General features: G+C 33.2%; 2 protein-coding genes across 3 annotated transcripts; one reads left to right on the top strand and one right to left on the bottom strand.

The window, feature by feature from the left end:
* The first annotated feature begins 3,919 nt into the window (after positions 1–3,919).
* Positions 3,920–10,824, top strand: IM (Alternative oxidase family protein). Of its 2 annotated transcripts, none has more exons than XM_028253424.2 (9): positions 3,920–4,182; positions 4,658–4,853; positions 6,331–6,424; positions 7,377–7,492; positions 8,153–8,261; positions 8,655–8,723; positions 9,073–9,144; positions 9,256–9,303; positions 10,518–10,824. In XM_028253424.2, exons 1-9 carry the CDS (start codon positions 4,031–4,033, stop codon positions 10,694–10,696), a joined length of 1,035 nt encoding a protein of 344 aa, XP_028109225.2. In that variant the 5' UTR covers positions 3,920–4,030; the 3' UTR covers positions 10,697–10,824. The 2 variants fall into 2 exon arrangements, with proteins under 2 accessions (XP_028109225.2, XP_028109226.2); XM_028253425.2 differs by having other exon boundaries at positions 3,922–4,182; positions 9,225–9,303.
* A 2,224-nt stretch (positions 10,825–13,048) lies between these two features.
* On the bottom strand, positions 13,049–14,755 carry LOC114307964 (putative arabinosyltransferase ARAD1). The gene is made up of 2 exons (XM_082887149.1): positions 13,518–14,755; positions 13,049–13,419 (listed from the first exon to the last, which is right to left on the bottom strand). The coding sequence occupies exons 1-2, from the start codon at positions 14,118–14,120 to the stop codon at positions 13,270–13,272; spliced, it is 753 nt and encodes a 250-aa protein (XP_082743275.1). The 5' UTR covers positions 14,121–14,755; the 3' UTR covers positions 13,049–13,269.
* Positions 14,756–15,247: the final 492 nt, after the last annotated feature.

Genomic DNA, 15,247 nt, shown 5'->3' on the forward strand with positions numbered 1-15,247 from the left:
TCATATAATATCCAACTTAGATATTTCTTGTTTTGAATGCAACTTAGGATTTTTTGTGTGCGTTAAAATTTGATATGACTACACATGATCAATACTAAGATTTTTTCTTTCTAAAAATTCAAGAACAAAATTGATCTTTTAGATAAATTTACTTAGATCCTCACCTACAAAATTAAATCAACTAAAAAGATATTTTGATGATAAAGTCAGTGACAATATCAACAAAATTAAAGCACAATAAACTTGGTGCACAAAATCTCATATACCTCTACTCATAGGGGTTGATTTCTTTATTTAGAGTGCACTACTTTTACTTAGAAGCCCCTTCTATCATAAACTCTAGGACTCATCCTTATCTAGGATTTGTTCCCTCATAGTTCATTTGGAGTAAACCTCTCTAATGAGTTTTATCCTTAACTACTCTAGAGTCATAGTTCACTAGGATTTATTTGTCCAGTCTGAATATCTTGGCTAAGGTATGGGCAATGGCGACACCTCGTCCAGTCACTTTCTGCCATGTAGCTTATCATCCTGAGGTCATGTCATGTGACCTAACTCAAAAAATATATCTCCACACCTATCCTTAACTTCCATCACTTCGTCAACGGGTTAAGGGGATGAAAGCTAAATCTGCTAATCAAATCATATGCTGACCAATCTATGTCTTCATTTGCCATACTTGTGCCAATATATCAACATATCGGCATAACAGTACATGTCTTCTAAATTCCTTAAAACCCTAAATCTAACTTCTCACCTACCACAATGACATGTCACCACTTCATTGGTTCCTCCCCTCGTCATTTCACCTCTAACGCACGTTACTTCAATTTTCTCAAATTTCAACTCATCACGTAGTTTGGCGCCTCTCTATCTTTCCAAGAGATACACATGCTCCCCTAGTCATTACCTTCTCTATTTTCTCTATCTTGGACTTTCAAACCTCCATCTGAGAGGGTAATTTGTGTGAAACTTAGGCCGAGCTAAGATCGGCTGGAAAATGGACTGAGCTATGGGCTGAGGTAATGGCTTGCATAGCTCGATCCTTGATCCTGTCAATTTGGCCAAGGAAGTCTGCTATTAGCCTAGTTTGGGTGTTCTGGACCAAGATATAGGGGAAGAAAAACTGAGCTAAAGGATGCCCAAGGCACAACCGAGCTAGGTGAGCGCGGTTAAAACCCGTGCAAGGCAAGGTAGTACCAGCTCGGTTGTGTTACTGCCAAGACCATGGTTGGGCCATCTCACTTGGTTAAGCAATGAAGAGGGTGTTAAAGGATAAGCATTATCTTTTAGAAATGTGATTTCTAGGAGGACTCTGCATTGGAGAATAAGAGTTCTACTAGGATTTTGTCACGCGGAATCTATAAAAGCTCATAACAGGGCTAATGTACAAATATCGCAATTTTTACTCTCAAATATACATAGCTTTTTGTTTATTGTCTATTTGTTGACTTAGGCATCGGAGAGGTATCCGACACACACCCGCCGGCTAGTTCACATTTGTATTTTCAGAAAGTAAAGCGACGACGTTTGGAGGAGTGCAAACTTAATTAATAGGATTATACGAGAATATTATTGCGTGCTCATACAGTCGAACCTTGTAAGGCCCCAATCGTTGTTCTTTCTTGATCATCTCCGACAATCACCGCAACTTTCTGCTATGATTAAATGTCTCATTTTCCTCCAGCATCTCTAAATCTATTTTCTGCTTTACCCGAATTGACCCGTAAGTCACTCAAATCTTTCATTTTCAATTTTCTTTCTAGTTGATCTCTATTCTTCATTTTTTGCACTTAAATGTGCTTCTTCCTTTGATTTCCAACCTAGATTTGAGTTTCATTTGAGGAATCACACAAGGAAAAATTTAGAAAAACTTTGCTAGATTAAAATCACACATTGCCCCTATTCTCTCGAGCAGTAGTGATTGGTACCATTAATTTGGTATCACTAAACCACCATTAATGAGGTGAAAAAAAAAAAAAAAAAATACAACAAACACTATCATAATAGATGAGGCCCACTATCACATTATTAATAACACCATTAATTAGTAGTCTCAAATATTTTTTCTCTCCCAAATTATGGAAGTTCACCGTTAGAGAGTGAAAGACAATGCTAACATCCAACCTTCCCTCGAGATTATAACATTTCAACTGATGTTCAGATATGTCTGGCCAACAATCAAGATACGCAACTAGGTGTTGATTACATTGCTATGCCATTGGTAGGCACAGTAGATGTTGGAATTAGATTTCCCCCTTAGAAAGTCAATCACCCTACAAGTTTTGAAGTTAGGGTTATAAATGAGAAAAAAGAAAAAGAAATGAGAGAACTTAAAAAAAGTGGAGAGTAAATTTTTTTTTTTACTAATAAAAATACAAGATTTATTCATATAATTGAATACATAAATTATTTATATCTTTATCATTTTATAATTATTTTTTCACTCTCTATTTTTTTTTAATATTTTTTTTAAAAAAAAAAAGACAAATTACAAACACTCTCCTCAAGGTATGGTAAAAATACAGATTCCTTCTTGAAATTTGAGAAATTACAAATTACCTCCTGAGAGTCAAATTTTCATAACAAATTAAAAAAAATTAGGAGGAAATCTGTATGAAAATAAAAATTTCAAGGAATAATTTGTTATAGAAATATAAATCTCAAGAAACGTGATGTAATTTCTCAAATTTCAAAAAAAAAATTGTATTTTTATCAAATCTCAAAAAGAGTGTTTGTAATTTGTAAAAAAAAAAAAGATATGAATGCATGAACATCGAGAGGACACCCCCAACGGCTGAATATGCGCCAACACAAACCGCCATTCCTAACTCAAGGAAAACGACAAAGCTAACATCCTCTCGTAAATATCTATTTGCTCCATCCTTAACCCAAGGAAAACCACAAAGCTAATATCCTCTCGTAAATATCTATTTGCTAGTAAGGACACTACTTCAATTAATTTCCCTTGGTTAGAAATTTATTAAAAATTTTAATAACCTACATATATAATTTTGTGTAGATCACACAATTATAAAAACAAGATTTGATAAAAAAAATTTAATAAATTATTTAAGGATTCATAATATTTTTCTAATTTTTCAAATCAATCAATTTCTCTAAATTTTCTTAGTATGAGAGCATCTCCACCAAAATCACTAAACTCCCTCCTTATCTATTTTAACGAATAAATGACTCCCTATCCACCTGCATTAGATTTCTTAAATAATTCTCTAAATTAATTTTTGCTACAACTGTAGCTCCCTTATATATATATATATATTGTTTTGCTTTGTTTAAGGACTGCAATACGCATTTATGATTTTTATTTTTATTAAATTTATAATTAAAAATTATATTTTAATAAAATAAAATAAAAAAATAGAGAATTTGTTAATAAAATAGACAACAAATAAAGAGTCTGTTGGGAGAACTAAATGAAAAAGTAATTCTTAAAATAGGAAATGAACTTTTTAATAATATTTTAAGACAAAATTTTTAAGTAAATTGGTAGGGATGCTCTAAGGTCCCTTTTTCGTTGTACCCGGGTCCTAAATTTTCTCTAATGTTTGGTCTGCCAAACCTGGAGTTTTTTTTTTAATATTCAAAAAAAAAAAAATTATTTAGCGAATTTGTCAACTTTTCAAACTATTTAAGAAACTAATCTACTTTTGAAATCACATCTTTAAAATGTAATTTTAAAATTGAAAATGCGATTTCGAATCACATGTTGAACATGTAATTTCACCATGTCATCATAAAATACATTTTCAACTTACAACTTCAAGATAAAATTACATATTGAAAATGTAATTTCAAAAAATAAATTAATTTCTTAAATAGTTTAAAAAATGAGTTAATTCTGTAAATAATATATTTTTTTTTTAAATATTAAAAAAAAAATCTCGCCAAACCTGACTTTCCCTTTGTTTCTCGGTAAAGTGACACTTTTCAATTCACGTTTGATTTCCCTTCCGTTTCTCATTTCCTCTTCAACCTCGTCACAAAGAGAGAGAGAAAGAGAGAGACTATGGCGGCGTCTGTCTCTTCCACGGTTTTGGCAACAACAGTGTCATCAGCGTCGTCCTTCAAAGCAAGAAATTACAGTTCTTTCAAGTCTCAAATCCCTTTCTGTTTCAATCATCTCTCTTTTTCTTGTGCTTCTAATAGATTGGTTCCAAGGTATGTAACTTTGTGCTTCTGAATCTCTGATCTCTATATATGTTTTTTTTTTCTCTGTATAGCAAAATTTGACTTTTCAGAACTTAGAATTTCCTAGAATTTGCCCCCTTTTTATATCAAAGCTTGGTGAGAAAATGTATGGGAAAATGAATTGAAGTTTTGCATGTTACATATATCAAGGTCTTGGACCTAGAAAGAGAACTAAAATATCTACTCAACTCAGACCACTAAGCCTTGTTTGGTTATTCAGCTTAATTGAGGTTCTAAATGGAAATATTAAATATGTATATTTTGTGGACTCTAGCTGTGTATTGAATCCAAAATTCGCATGATGACCAATGGGTACTGATTAGATTGCTGGGTATTTTGAAGAGGGATTTTGGATAAGTGATTGTTTGTTTTTTAAAATTTTTATGTTTTTTTTTTTTTTTTTTAATTCGTTGATGATTTTGCAATTTCATTGCAATGTGTGTAGGAAGTTATTTAGAGTCCAAGCAACAGTCTTGCAAGATGATGAGGAGAAAGTGGTTGTGGAGGAATCATTCCAACCGAAGACTATTCCTGTTGACGATGGGAAAGGAATCCATGGGGAGTCATCAAATAGTTCATCCTCTAGTGGGTTGGAGAGATGGGTTATTAAGCTTGAACAGTCTATAAATATCTTTCTCACGGTAAGTTTTCTCTTTTGGACTCTTCATCTATCAAATTATCTCACTCCCCAGTGGCGGACGAAGAAATCTCGTTAAGAGGGGGCCAAACTCTATACATTTAAAAATTGACTGTACATTTATTTTATTACATTTTTACCAAAGTTTCATACATATATTGTATTAAAATATTCACTTTATACGTATCAAAATTGAACATTATCATTAAATTTGTAAATAAAGTTTTCAAGCAGTATCTAATAGTCATTAACAAAACAAAAAGTATCAAAATTGGATTATAAAGTACTTTTTACACTTGTACAAAATAAAAAAGATAAAAAAATGATAACATACAAATACTATCTGCACATTTATCATAGACATGTAGGGTCATAACTAACACCAATTTGAGCCATAATTGAATAAATCATAACTAATACCACTTCGAGATATAATCAAATATCATAATAAGACATAACTAATTTGATTTAATAATTTGTTAATCTCACCAACACAATAATTTCTAACAAACATCAATTTTGATCATAATTTACATCTTAAATGTACTTATGTATTGTAGGATAACCTTAATTAAAGACTGGAAACAATTTGAGCTTTGAAGAAGAAGAAGAAGAAAAAAAAACTTCAAGGGGCCAACACTTCACAAATTATAGACTAAGGGGGTAAATACAATATATTAGCTAAGTTTGTGAAATTGTTTTAGGGGCAGTGACTCCCCCTTCCACCCCCTTCGTCCGCCAATGCTCACTCCAGTTCCGTGGTGATTTGGTAATATGCCATGCCTTAATTTAATTGCGCTAGATGTGTCCTAACCTTTTTGATGCATATGATTACTGATTTATCAGTTTGTCTTCTTTTTTATCTCTCTATTTTTTTTTTCTTTTTTTCTCTCTTTTTAATTGGGGATGTGTTATATTCTATGAATGTCTATAAACTTATAGTGCGAAGGAACTTCTAGGCTCTTAATTGGATGAATAATGAATTCTATGGGGATAGCCGTATATGAGACTCTTATTTTAAACTTGGCTGTGTTTCCTAGTCAATATTAGACGAGTGACATGCTGAACGAATTGTTTTTGCAGAGCAATAAAAAAGTTTTGAGTTGTTAACCCCTCCTTTGGTTCATTCACACTGCTATGATTGACAAATTGTTGTTGATTGATGAAGTTCCTTATGTTATGTAATCCATCAATTCATTTCACTTTGTTAATGCTCAGATTTTGTTACATACAACTTCTTGATAACCTCTACTATTTCATATGAAATATTGGAGAGCTAGCTAAAAGTATTAGGATTGCTACCCACCTTTTATGTCTCTCTTGGGAGTATGAAAAATTTGAGGTGTTATCTTATTCTTTTGATTGTGCTTCCTTACCAGAACATGTTACTTGGAATCTTTATCAGCATAGGGGCTTTCTTCTGTTTTTGTCGCAAGTTGGTACTGTTTGTTTAGAAATTAATTTTTAACTAACCATTCCAGGACTCGGTGGTAAAGATACTTGATACTTTGTACAATGATAGAGACTATGCAAGGTTTTTTGTACTTGAAACTATTGCAAGAGTTCCTTATTTTGGTGAGTGCCCAAACTTCCTTACCTTCTATTTTTGCTTAATTTTCTTCAAGGGGAATCAAAGACTATATTGCCAATTTCTGTATAGAATGGTTTAAGTTTTAATCCTCAAGGAAGTGATTGATTATAATTAATATTGCACAAAATGCCTAGCATAGCCTAGAAGAGCAAAATTGATTATGATTGCCAAACATTCGTCAAGACTTAGTCGTATATTTGAAGATACGATTCTCTTAAAGTAAACAATAAATGAATGTGATCAAGGATTATGCTCATTTATCAAATGTTTCAATCATTCATTGGTTCCTACCTAGGAAGCGTAGACACTTCTAAGAATATAACGTGTCATATCCTATGAGGCATGGGTACTTTCAACAAACATGATGTATCCATACCGGGTACTTATTGGTTATTGGTACTTCGTATGGTACTTTGGCATATGTATCTGATATACAAAACACGTACTTTAATTTTCTCTTCTTAATTTTTGCCATAACCCAACATGCCTAGTATACACAGAGGTAAGACTAGTTTCATTGGACTTTTTTTTAGATACAAATTGAACATATTACAAGCTTGAATAAAATAACTTGAAATCCAATGATGAAACAAAAAATAATTTAAATTTATACCTATTCTTCTCCTTTATACTTTAAAATATTCATATATGACATATACTACTTATTTATATTTATAAATTACATATAATAAATCTATAAAATTATATATTTTGCACATGTCCCCTTATGCGTGTCCTACATATTTTGAAAATTGTGTGTCAGCGTGTTTGTGTCCATGCTTCTTAGGTTACTATTGTGTATTGAATTGGCTTTGAAATCTCTCAGGTTCTTAAGAAAGCTTTTATGTCCAAATTGTCCTGAACATTACTGAATATTGTGCCTGGCATTTTGAATTTTGAGCTTGGACTGATTGTGTCATTTTGTTAATATGGCAGCCTTTATCTCTGTTCTACACTTGTATGAGAGTTTTGGATGGTGGAGAAGAGCAGATTATCTGAAAGTGCACTTTGCTGAGAGCTGGAATGAGATGCACCATCTGCTTATAATGGAAGTAATGCTTTTTTTTCTCGAGCTTTGTCATGATCTCACGTCTACCCCGTCCTTTTCTTTTCTTTTCTTTTCTTTTCTTTTTCTGATGTTTCATAAGAAAGCAAGTGCCAACCAGAAATGATTCCACTATGACTTATGGTACATAACTTTTTGTTCACCTTTGTCACCCTCGTTTTGGCTTCCTGATCTCTATGTTTGGTCCATCCAATTTATGTTTGACATTAAAGATCCAAATGACCATTGGCTCTATGGTAAAAATCTTGGCCTTATGGGTTCAAGTCATGGGACAACCACTTTGTGTACTATACCAAAGGTTAGGTGTGTACCCAATCTTTTCCCTCCCAAACACACATTAGTATACTAATTGGGTGTTGTTTTTTATTAAAGATCCAAATGAAGAAATGTAGCCAAGATGACATGGTTTAATAAAGTTATGATAGGCAATTAGTCATGAAGAGTTTGGAATAGTTTTAGGAGGAAAACTGATGATGCCTACAAAGCAAGAACATGAACTAGTAGTTTTTACTTGTAAAAGTTGATAGCTTGATAATTTACTTTTAGCCTACTATTTATCATAACACAGACTACAAACTACTCTAGATTATTTTGTACTTGCATATTTTCTTTGTGATTTATTGACAATAGGGATATATTATCACAGGAATTGGGGGGAAATGCTTGGTGGTTTGACCGCTTTCTTGCTCAACATATCGCGGTATTTTATTATTTTATGACAGTCTTCATGTATGCTTTGAGCCCGCGAATGGCATGTAAGTAATTCGGATTTTTACATGCTTGTTTATTTGTCAATAATGGTGATGGGATTCATGACAGTTATGTTTATATGAAAACCCTACTACCTATTTATGAACAAACAAATAGAGAACCTGTCTGAGAATTACAACCTTAATATGTTTTTTGGTATTTGATAAAAGGGACTCCATAGAGAAAATTCTACCTCTTAGAGCCAAAATTACAAAGTTTTAATCCTTCCATGTAGAAGATAGTTTAACTCGTTCTTACTTGCCCCTATATTCCTTTAATCAATTTCTGTGCCCTGAGCATTCAAGTTAAGAACCAGATCATAAAAGTTATTGTAGAGTAGCTAGGTCAAAGCATTCATTCTCTGCTACTAATGTTTATACATTTGATCTTTGTTGCAGATCATTTCTCTGAATGTGTAGAGATCCATGCATATGAAACTTACGACAAATTTATCAAGGCCCGAGGAGGTATTTTAAAGTACTGAAAAATCTAGGCTTAGTTGCACTTGCTTATGTATAACCACAAAGTTGAGATAAGCCTGATGAAATCTACATTGTCATGTTAATGGTTTTCATTGGGCATGCTAAATTCAAAGGGATTTTCATCTTCTGACTTTGGATGAATATAAACATCGCATAGTATGCCATAAAATTGAATGGGTGATCCGAGCTAACTGATTACATCTGACATTGTTTTCCACTATATTCATGCAACTTCCCTTTTGTGACATGGCCTGTTAATAATAATGATGATATATTCTCCTTAGGTTTCTCCTGTTGGTATCAACATGATCATGTTGGTCTGTTTCTTTTACAGATGAACTGAAAAAATTGCCTGCACCTGAGGTTGCTGTGAAATACTACACTGGAGGTGACTTGTACTTGTTTGGTAAGTACAAACTTCCACTGCCCAGAAGAGACTTTCTCAGTTTTGATAGCTTTCTCACTTTTTCTTTAACTACCTCGTAGATTTTACAATTCCTAAGCATTTCTTCCTCAGATGAATTTCAAACCGCAAGAGTTCCCAATTCTCGAAGACCAAAAATAGGTAAAGGTTCAAACTCTGCTTTTGTTTTGTGGGTCATAGTTCAAGTTGCTACTTGGTTTGTGGAAACTAGCATGTAGAAGTAGTGTTCTAGCAATTCTTGCTAAGGCTACAAGGTTCTGTCAATTTCCCTGTACTATCCACAAAATTACAACCTTGCATCACAATTGAGTTAATGAGGTTAAGAATATACCACTCGGCTGTGTAACAGTGGTTACCAATTTGACTAAAAAGTTATCTGGTAGGAGTCTAATCAAATAGTTTCTTGATCCATGTACTCTGTGAATACAGAAAAGGAATATGAAATTTCACATCACACGTTGCACCACTGCTTGTTGCATTGGTGGAAGCACAGGCCAACAAATGTGAGAAAGGAGGATTCAACTTTAAGAGCAGAGACTTCATGTAACTATATACCTGTTTAATTTTAATCCTTGTGGTTTTCACAGAACAAAGTGTCATTTGTTTGTGCTTTTTTTCTTGTTATGTTACTTTCCTTTATTTACTAAGAAATATGGACACACACCGGCATGAAGATTTTAAAAAAATGTAGGACAACACACTTGGGGATAGGTGCAAAATATATAATTTTATATGTTTATTATATGTCATATATAAGAATTTTTATGCCTAAGATAATAATTTTTAAAGTTCGAAGGAAGAGAATAGATACAAATTTACATTGTTTTTATTTTATAATTAGATTCAAGTTATTTTATTCAGACTTATAATGTGTTTTGTGTGTGTCTAAGTGTGGGGAAATGTCTAACGAGTGTTGTGTCGTGTTGGTGTCGGACATAACATGTTACCTTCTTAGAAGTGTTCATGCTTCATTTATTTATGTTTTTCATGCGGCTAGGAGAGGTGGGTAGGCAGGCAGCCTTAGCCCCACTACCTCTACCTCTTCCAAACCCTTGAGTAACCAGATTTCTTGTGCACCGGGTACACCTTTTATTTTTTTGTGCTTGAGCAAGTGCGGTGTGGTGGTTTGTGAAGCATTTCAAGGGTTAGTTAATTAGGATTCTTTTACCTTACTGTGTTGATGGATTAAATCCTTTAAAAGTCACTCTTATATCGGAAGTCTTACTCTACTAGTGCAGCTATTGGAAATTTAAGCTTTTTTGTTATCTAGAATACTTGCCACGATGAGAAAAGCATATGCCAACATTAATGACACTCACTCTGTTTATTTTTCTTTAATTTTTACCTTCTTTCAGAGAATTTGTATGACGTGTTTATGAACATCAGAGAAGATGAAGGAGAGCATTGCAAGACGATGAAGGCCTGCCAAATTCCTGGGAACCTTCACTCTCCCCACTCATATCAAGAGGATACCTTTGAAGAGGAGTCAGGCTTTATAGTGCCTCAAGCGGAATGTGAAGGTATTGTAGATTGAGTGAAAAAATCTTTTGGATCTCCTCAACCAAAGGAAATGTAATATATTTGAAAGAAACATGAAAATATTTACTATTTACAAGAACAATACACAGGAAAATATAATATAGTTGGATAGTTTCAGTAGAAGTTTCTCTGTTCTTTTATTTTCCCTTCGAGTACAGATCAAAAAATGAAGTGCCATGTTGATAATTGTTAAACATGTAGATTTTAGGGCTTTTAGCTTCCCATCGATAAGGGATGGGTTTCTCATTTCTGTTGGTGTAGCTTCGTACAAGTTGGAAGTTGATAAACTCAAAAGCAAAATTAGAAACATCCCTCCTCTAATTGCTGGATAATTAAAGTTTTTGTTTAGACTTGTTCAAGTTATTTTTGTCTCATTAGCTATAAATTTCACCAAATACACTAGGTATATATATTTTTTTCAACAATATATATATATATATATAGGGAAATTCTATAATACAAACATCAAAAAAGGTGTGTACCATGCACTCTAATTATGACATTTGTGGTCTTTGATTATAATCTTAGTGTTAGTTATGATTTGTTATAACTTATTGTGGTGTTAGTCATAATTTAGTTATAATCTTCTATTTGTTATATTGGTTATGAATGAAGAGGTCATTGATTATGCCTCAAGCTGTATTTAGTTATGACTTAGTCATGACTCATTGTGGTTTTTATTTTGATTATGACTGAAGAAATCTTTAATTATGGGGTAAATTATCAATAGGTCCTAATAGTTGGATTTAATTTCTATCAAGTCCTATTGAAAATAAGTCATTGTAAAATCATCGTTAAAAATAATTTTTTACGATGATTTTTTTGCATATGTCGCTAAAAATTGATAATTAGTAACTTTTATTTTTACGATTTTTATAAATTGTTATTAAAATTTATAATCAGTGATTTTTTGTGACAAATTTTCGATTTGTCGCTGAAATTTAATAATTAGTGACGTTTTTTAATAGTATTTGATGAAAATGTCATTAATTTTCACATGACCTATTGGACAATAAGTCTATCTATTTGGAGGCACGTATAAGTTCTCTTTAATTATACTTCTAGTGCTGTTTGATTATGATCTATTGTGGTCTTTTTGGCCTCGTTTGTTTGGGATTATGGGGCGGGGATTGGGTTTGATAGTGAGGAGGGGATTGAGAATGGAATATTTGTTTTGAGAGATAGGGAGGGGATTAGTAATCCCTTGGTATTGGTACGGAGGAGGAAGGGGGATTGGTATGGTAGAGGTAGAGATGGTATTAGAAAAATAGTGAGGGGATTAGAAATTTTTTTATTTTTTATATATTGGGAATTTTTTTTTAAATATAATGTTTATTTTTTTATATTTTTTTATTATTTTATATAAAAATAATTTAACAATTCTTCACTATCAATCCACTCACTAACAATTCCCTCATTATCAATCTCTTCTATTCTATCTCTCAAAACAAACGGGGCCTTTAGTTGTTAGTGAAAGTGATTTAGTTATGACACCTTATGGTATTAATACCACAAAATGTCATAACTTGTATATGGTAGAAGGAATCTTATGTATAAGCAATTCCAATAAACTACATCAAATGAAATAATGACATAAGTATTGTCGCTCAAGATATTTTAGCTCTCCACTAATAAGTTTTTCAGTTCCTCCCTCAGTGCTTTGCTTATAAGCTAACTTATTGATTTAAAATAACCCCACAAATAAGTTAGTGCTTCAAAACAAAAACTAGCTGTTTGGTGGGAACAAGATTAACCAAATGATACTCAACTTATTTTAGCAACTTAAGTTTATAAGCTAGCTTATTAGTCCTTCCAAGCACAAATTATTAAAATAAAAGTTATAAGTAACACTTACAAGTTGAACCAAACAGAGTGGATTTTAACAATGATGATATGGCCTATGGCCTGTTAAATTGACATGTCGAAAATCACAACCACATGTCTGGGATTTTGTTATCTCAAGTGTCCTCAAGATATTCGCACATCAATGTCACCTGGACCCTTGTTCTTTGTCAATTGAGAAGTGAGAATCTTACTATTTTGAGTGGTCATAACTTAAAAAAGGTTTGTTTTTGGTCTGTGGCTCAGATTTATTTACGTTGTGTTTGGTTGGAGGATTTGAAGAGGGATTTAGAAAGAGAAAAAGAAAAGTTTGGTGAAATATGAATAAAATATATTTACATTTCACCTAGTTTCACACACCTTTTTCCTTTTTCATTTTAAATTTCTCCCCAAATCCCTCAATCAAACACAGCATTAGAAGGTACATATAGTTGCAATGTATTATTTTGTCGTACAAAAGATGAGATGGCACATATCATTCCACAACTACCATATCAAACAAATAGAGTCATAACCTTAAAAGGGTAATCAAGAATATGAAAGTAAACAAGCACTGAAGCGGGAACTTTGAGGAAACGTCACAAGACAAAAAGGTGACAAAAGGAAGAAAAATCAACTACCATGGTTTCAATCCAAAGTTACACACAAAACAAATCAAGCAATTTTAGTCATCATCATCAGTACACAAAATTCAAGTTAAATTCTGCAAAGATTGCATTGATCTCATCATTTCTTTGTCATGATAATTTGTTTTGCCTCATATCCACATGTTAATTTGAGTGTAAATAGAACATGTTGTCCCTTGCATCCACAGGGACAGGATATGCTAATTCTACTCAAAATGGCTTCTTTCTCCTCTCTGTCTGTATACAGATACTACATATACATATATCTGTGTCAATCAGCAAGCTTAATTTTACAATCTTGTAGTAGAACCAAGCATATTTAACACAACCAAAAGCATAGAAATTTACCTCTTTCCGGTACTGGTTCCCCATGAAGAAGAACAATGACTTCCTAGACTCAACACCAACATCCCCATCAAAGGTTTTAATCCGATGCAAATATGGCAATATCACATCCTTCACCAACGACCCCTGATCGTGCTCCAACCGTCCAAAATCCGAAACAAGCAACACCCCATTCTTAACTCTATCCACAACCTTGTACAATGCATTGGGGTCTTGACATATAATCACCTGGTCCCACCCATTGTTCCTCTTCCAATACCCCTGCTCCTCCAACCACTCAATCAAACCCTCCTGCATCTCCTCATCCACATACCCCAGTCCATCTCCGGCCATATTCACCGCTCGAATTGGGTTCACTGCTAAGCTCAACGACGAAAAGAACGGCACGTAGAACAAGTCCGCCTCGGCCGGGTCCAAAACCCTAGTCACCGGTGAACCGGTCCGGTCCGGCCGGTTCAAATCAGCGAACAAGTACCACTCGGCCGGGAGCTGATGTCCCGGGTACTTCAACACCGAGACATCATCTACCGGACCTTTCAGACCCCCTCGAGCCATTGCGAAGCTTTCTATAACCCCGTAAGTGAATTTTCTGGGAAGATCATGCATGTAGACCTTCACGGGGAAAGAATTCCCCGGAAAAACGACGGCATTTTGTCAGGAAACAAACAGAGTGTCGGCAGAATTGAGTTTCGTGTTGAAAAAAGCGTAGAAAGCTAAGAGGAGGAAAACTATGACAAGGGTTGGCTTGATGATCGATTTGCGAACCATTTTGGAAGGTAGGGTTAGTGTTTTGACATGTGAGTGTTGTTTTTGAGTTGCTCTGGTTTTGGGTCTCTGGTTGATCATTTGCCTGCTTTTGGTGTTCTTTGGGGCAACATGTTATAGAGTTCGGTGTGTTTTAGCGTGGAGGAGAGAGTTAAGAGGCTTTCCCCATATCAAGACTCTTTTCCATCCTATTTTTTAAATTAGGTTTAGTTTGGACAGATTTCATAAATTAGGTTAAAGTGTTATTATAAATCGCGCTTTCACTATTTAAAACTCAAAACTTGATGAATAGTGAAGGTACTATTGTGAATAGCGATTTTAATTAAGGTAAAAAAAATTTTCTGAATAAAACGCTATTCTGAATAGCGCTTTATTTGTGGATTCGTTTTGTGAAGAAAACGCTATTTCAAATAGCGATTCTACTGTCCATTTCACCTTCTAATAGCGTTTTCACTGTTAAACGCGAATTGAAAGAACGCTTTCAATGTTCATTTATTTCTTGGTAAGCAGATTATTTTTTAATATTTTGTTTTTTTTCCTGTTGTCATTGTTTTAGTGATAATGTGATTCATAAAAAAATTTTGGTTTTACTAAAGCCATTGTCATGTTAAAATTTGTTTTTGTTTTGGTTTAGAATGTGAAATTCAGAAATTTTACATAATATGGGAAAAACCTTTTTTCATATATTAATTTTACATAATATTTTTCTTATATATAATTTTAAAATCATATTCATTTAAATATTATTAAGCCAATTATGTTCATTTACAAAAGTCATGGTTTCACTATTCACTATTGTAAGTATGGATTGAAACCACACTTTCACTGTTCATTTAAATTAGATTTAATTTTTTTTTATAAATATTTTTTTTTCTGTTGTCATTGTTTTGGTGATAATGTAATTCATAAATTTTGTTTGGCTTTACTAAAGCAGTTCTCATGTTAAATTTTTTATTTTTTCTTTTGTC

The sequence above is a fragment of the Camellia sinensis genome, chromosome 9 (assembly GCF_055761805.1).
Source record: "Camellia sinensis isolate YWXY chromosome 9, ASM5576180v1, whole genome shotgun sequence".
Lineage (NCBI taxonomy): Eukaryota > Viridiplantae > Streptophyta > Magnoliopsida > Ericales > Theaceae > Camellia > Camellia sinensis.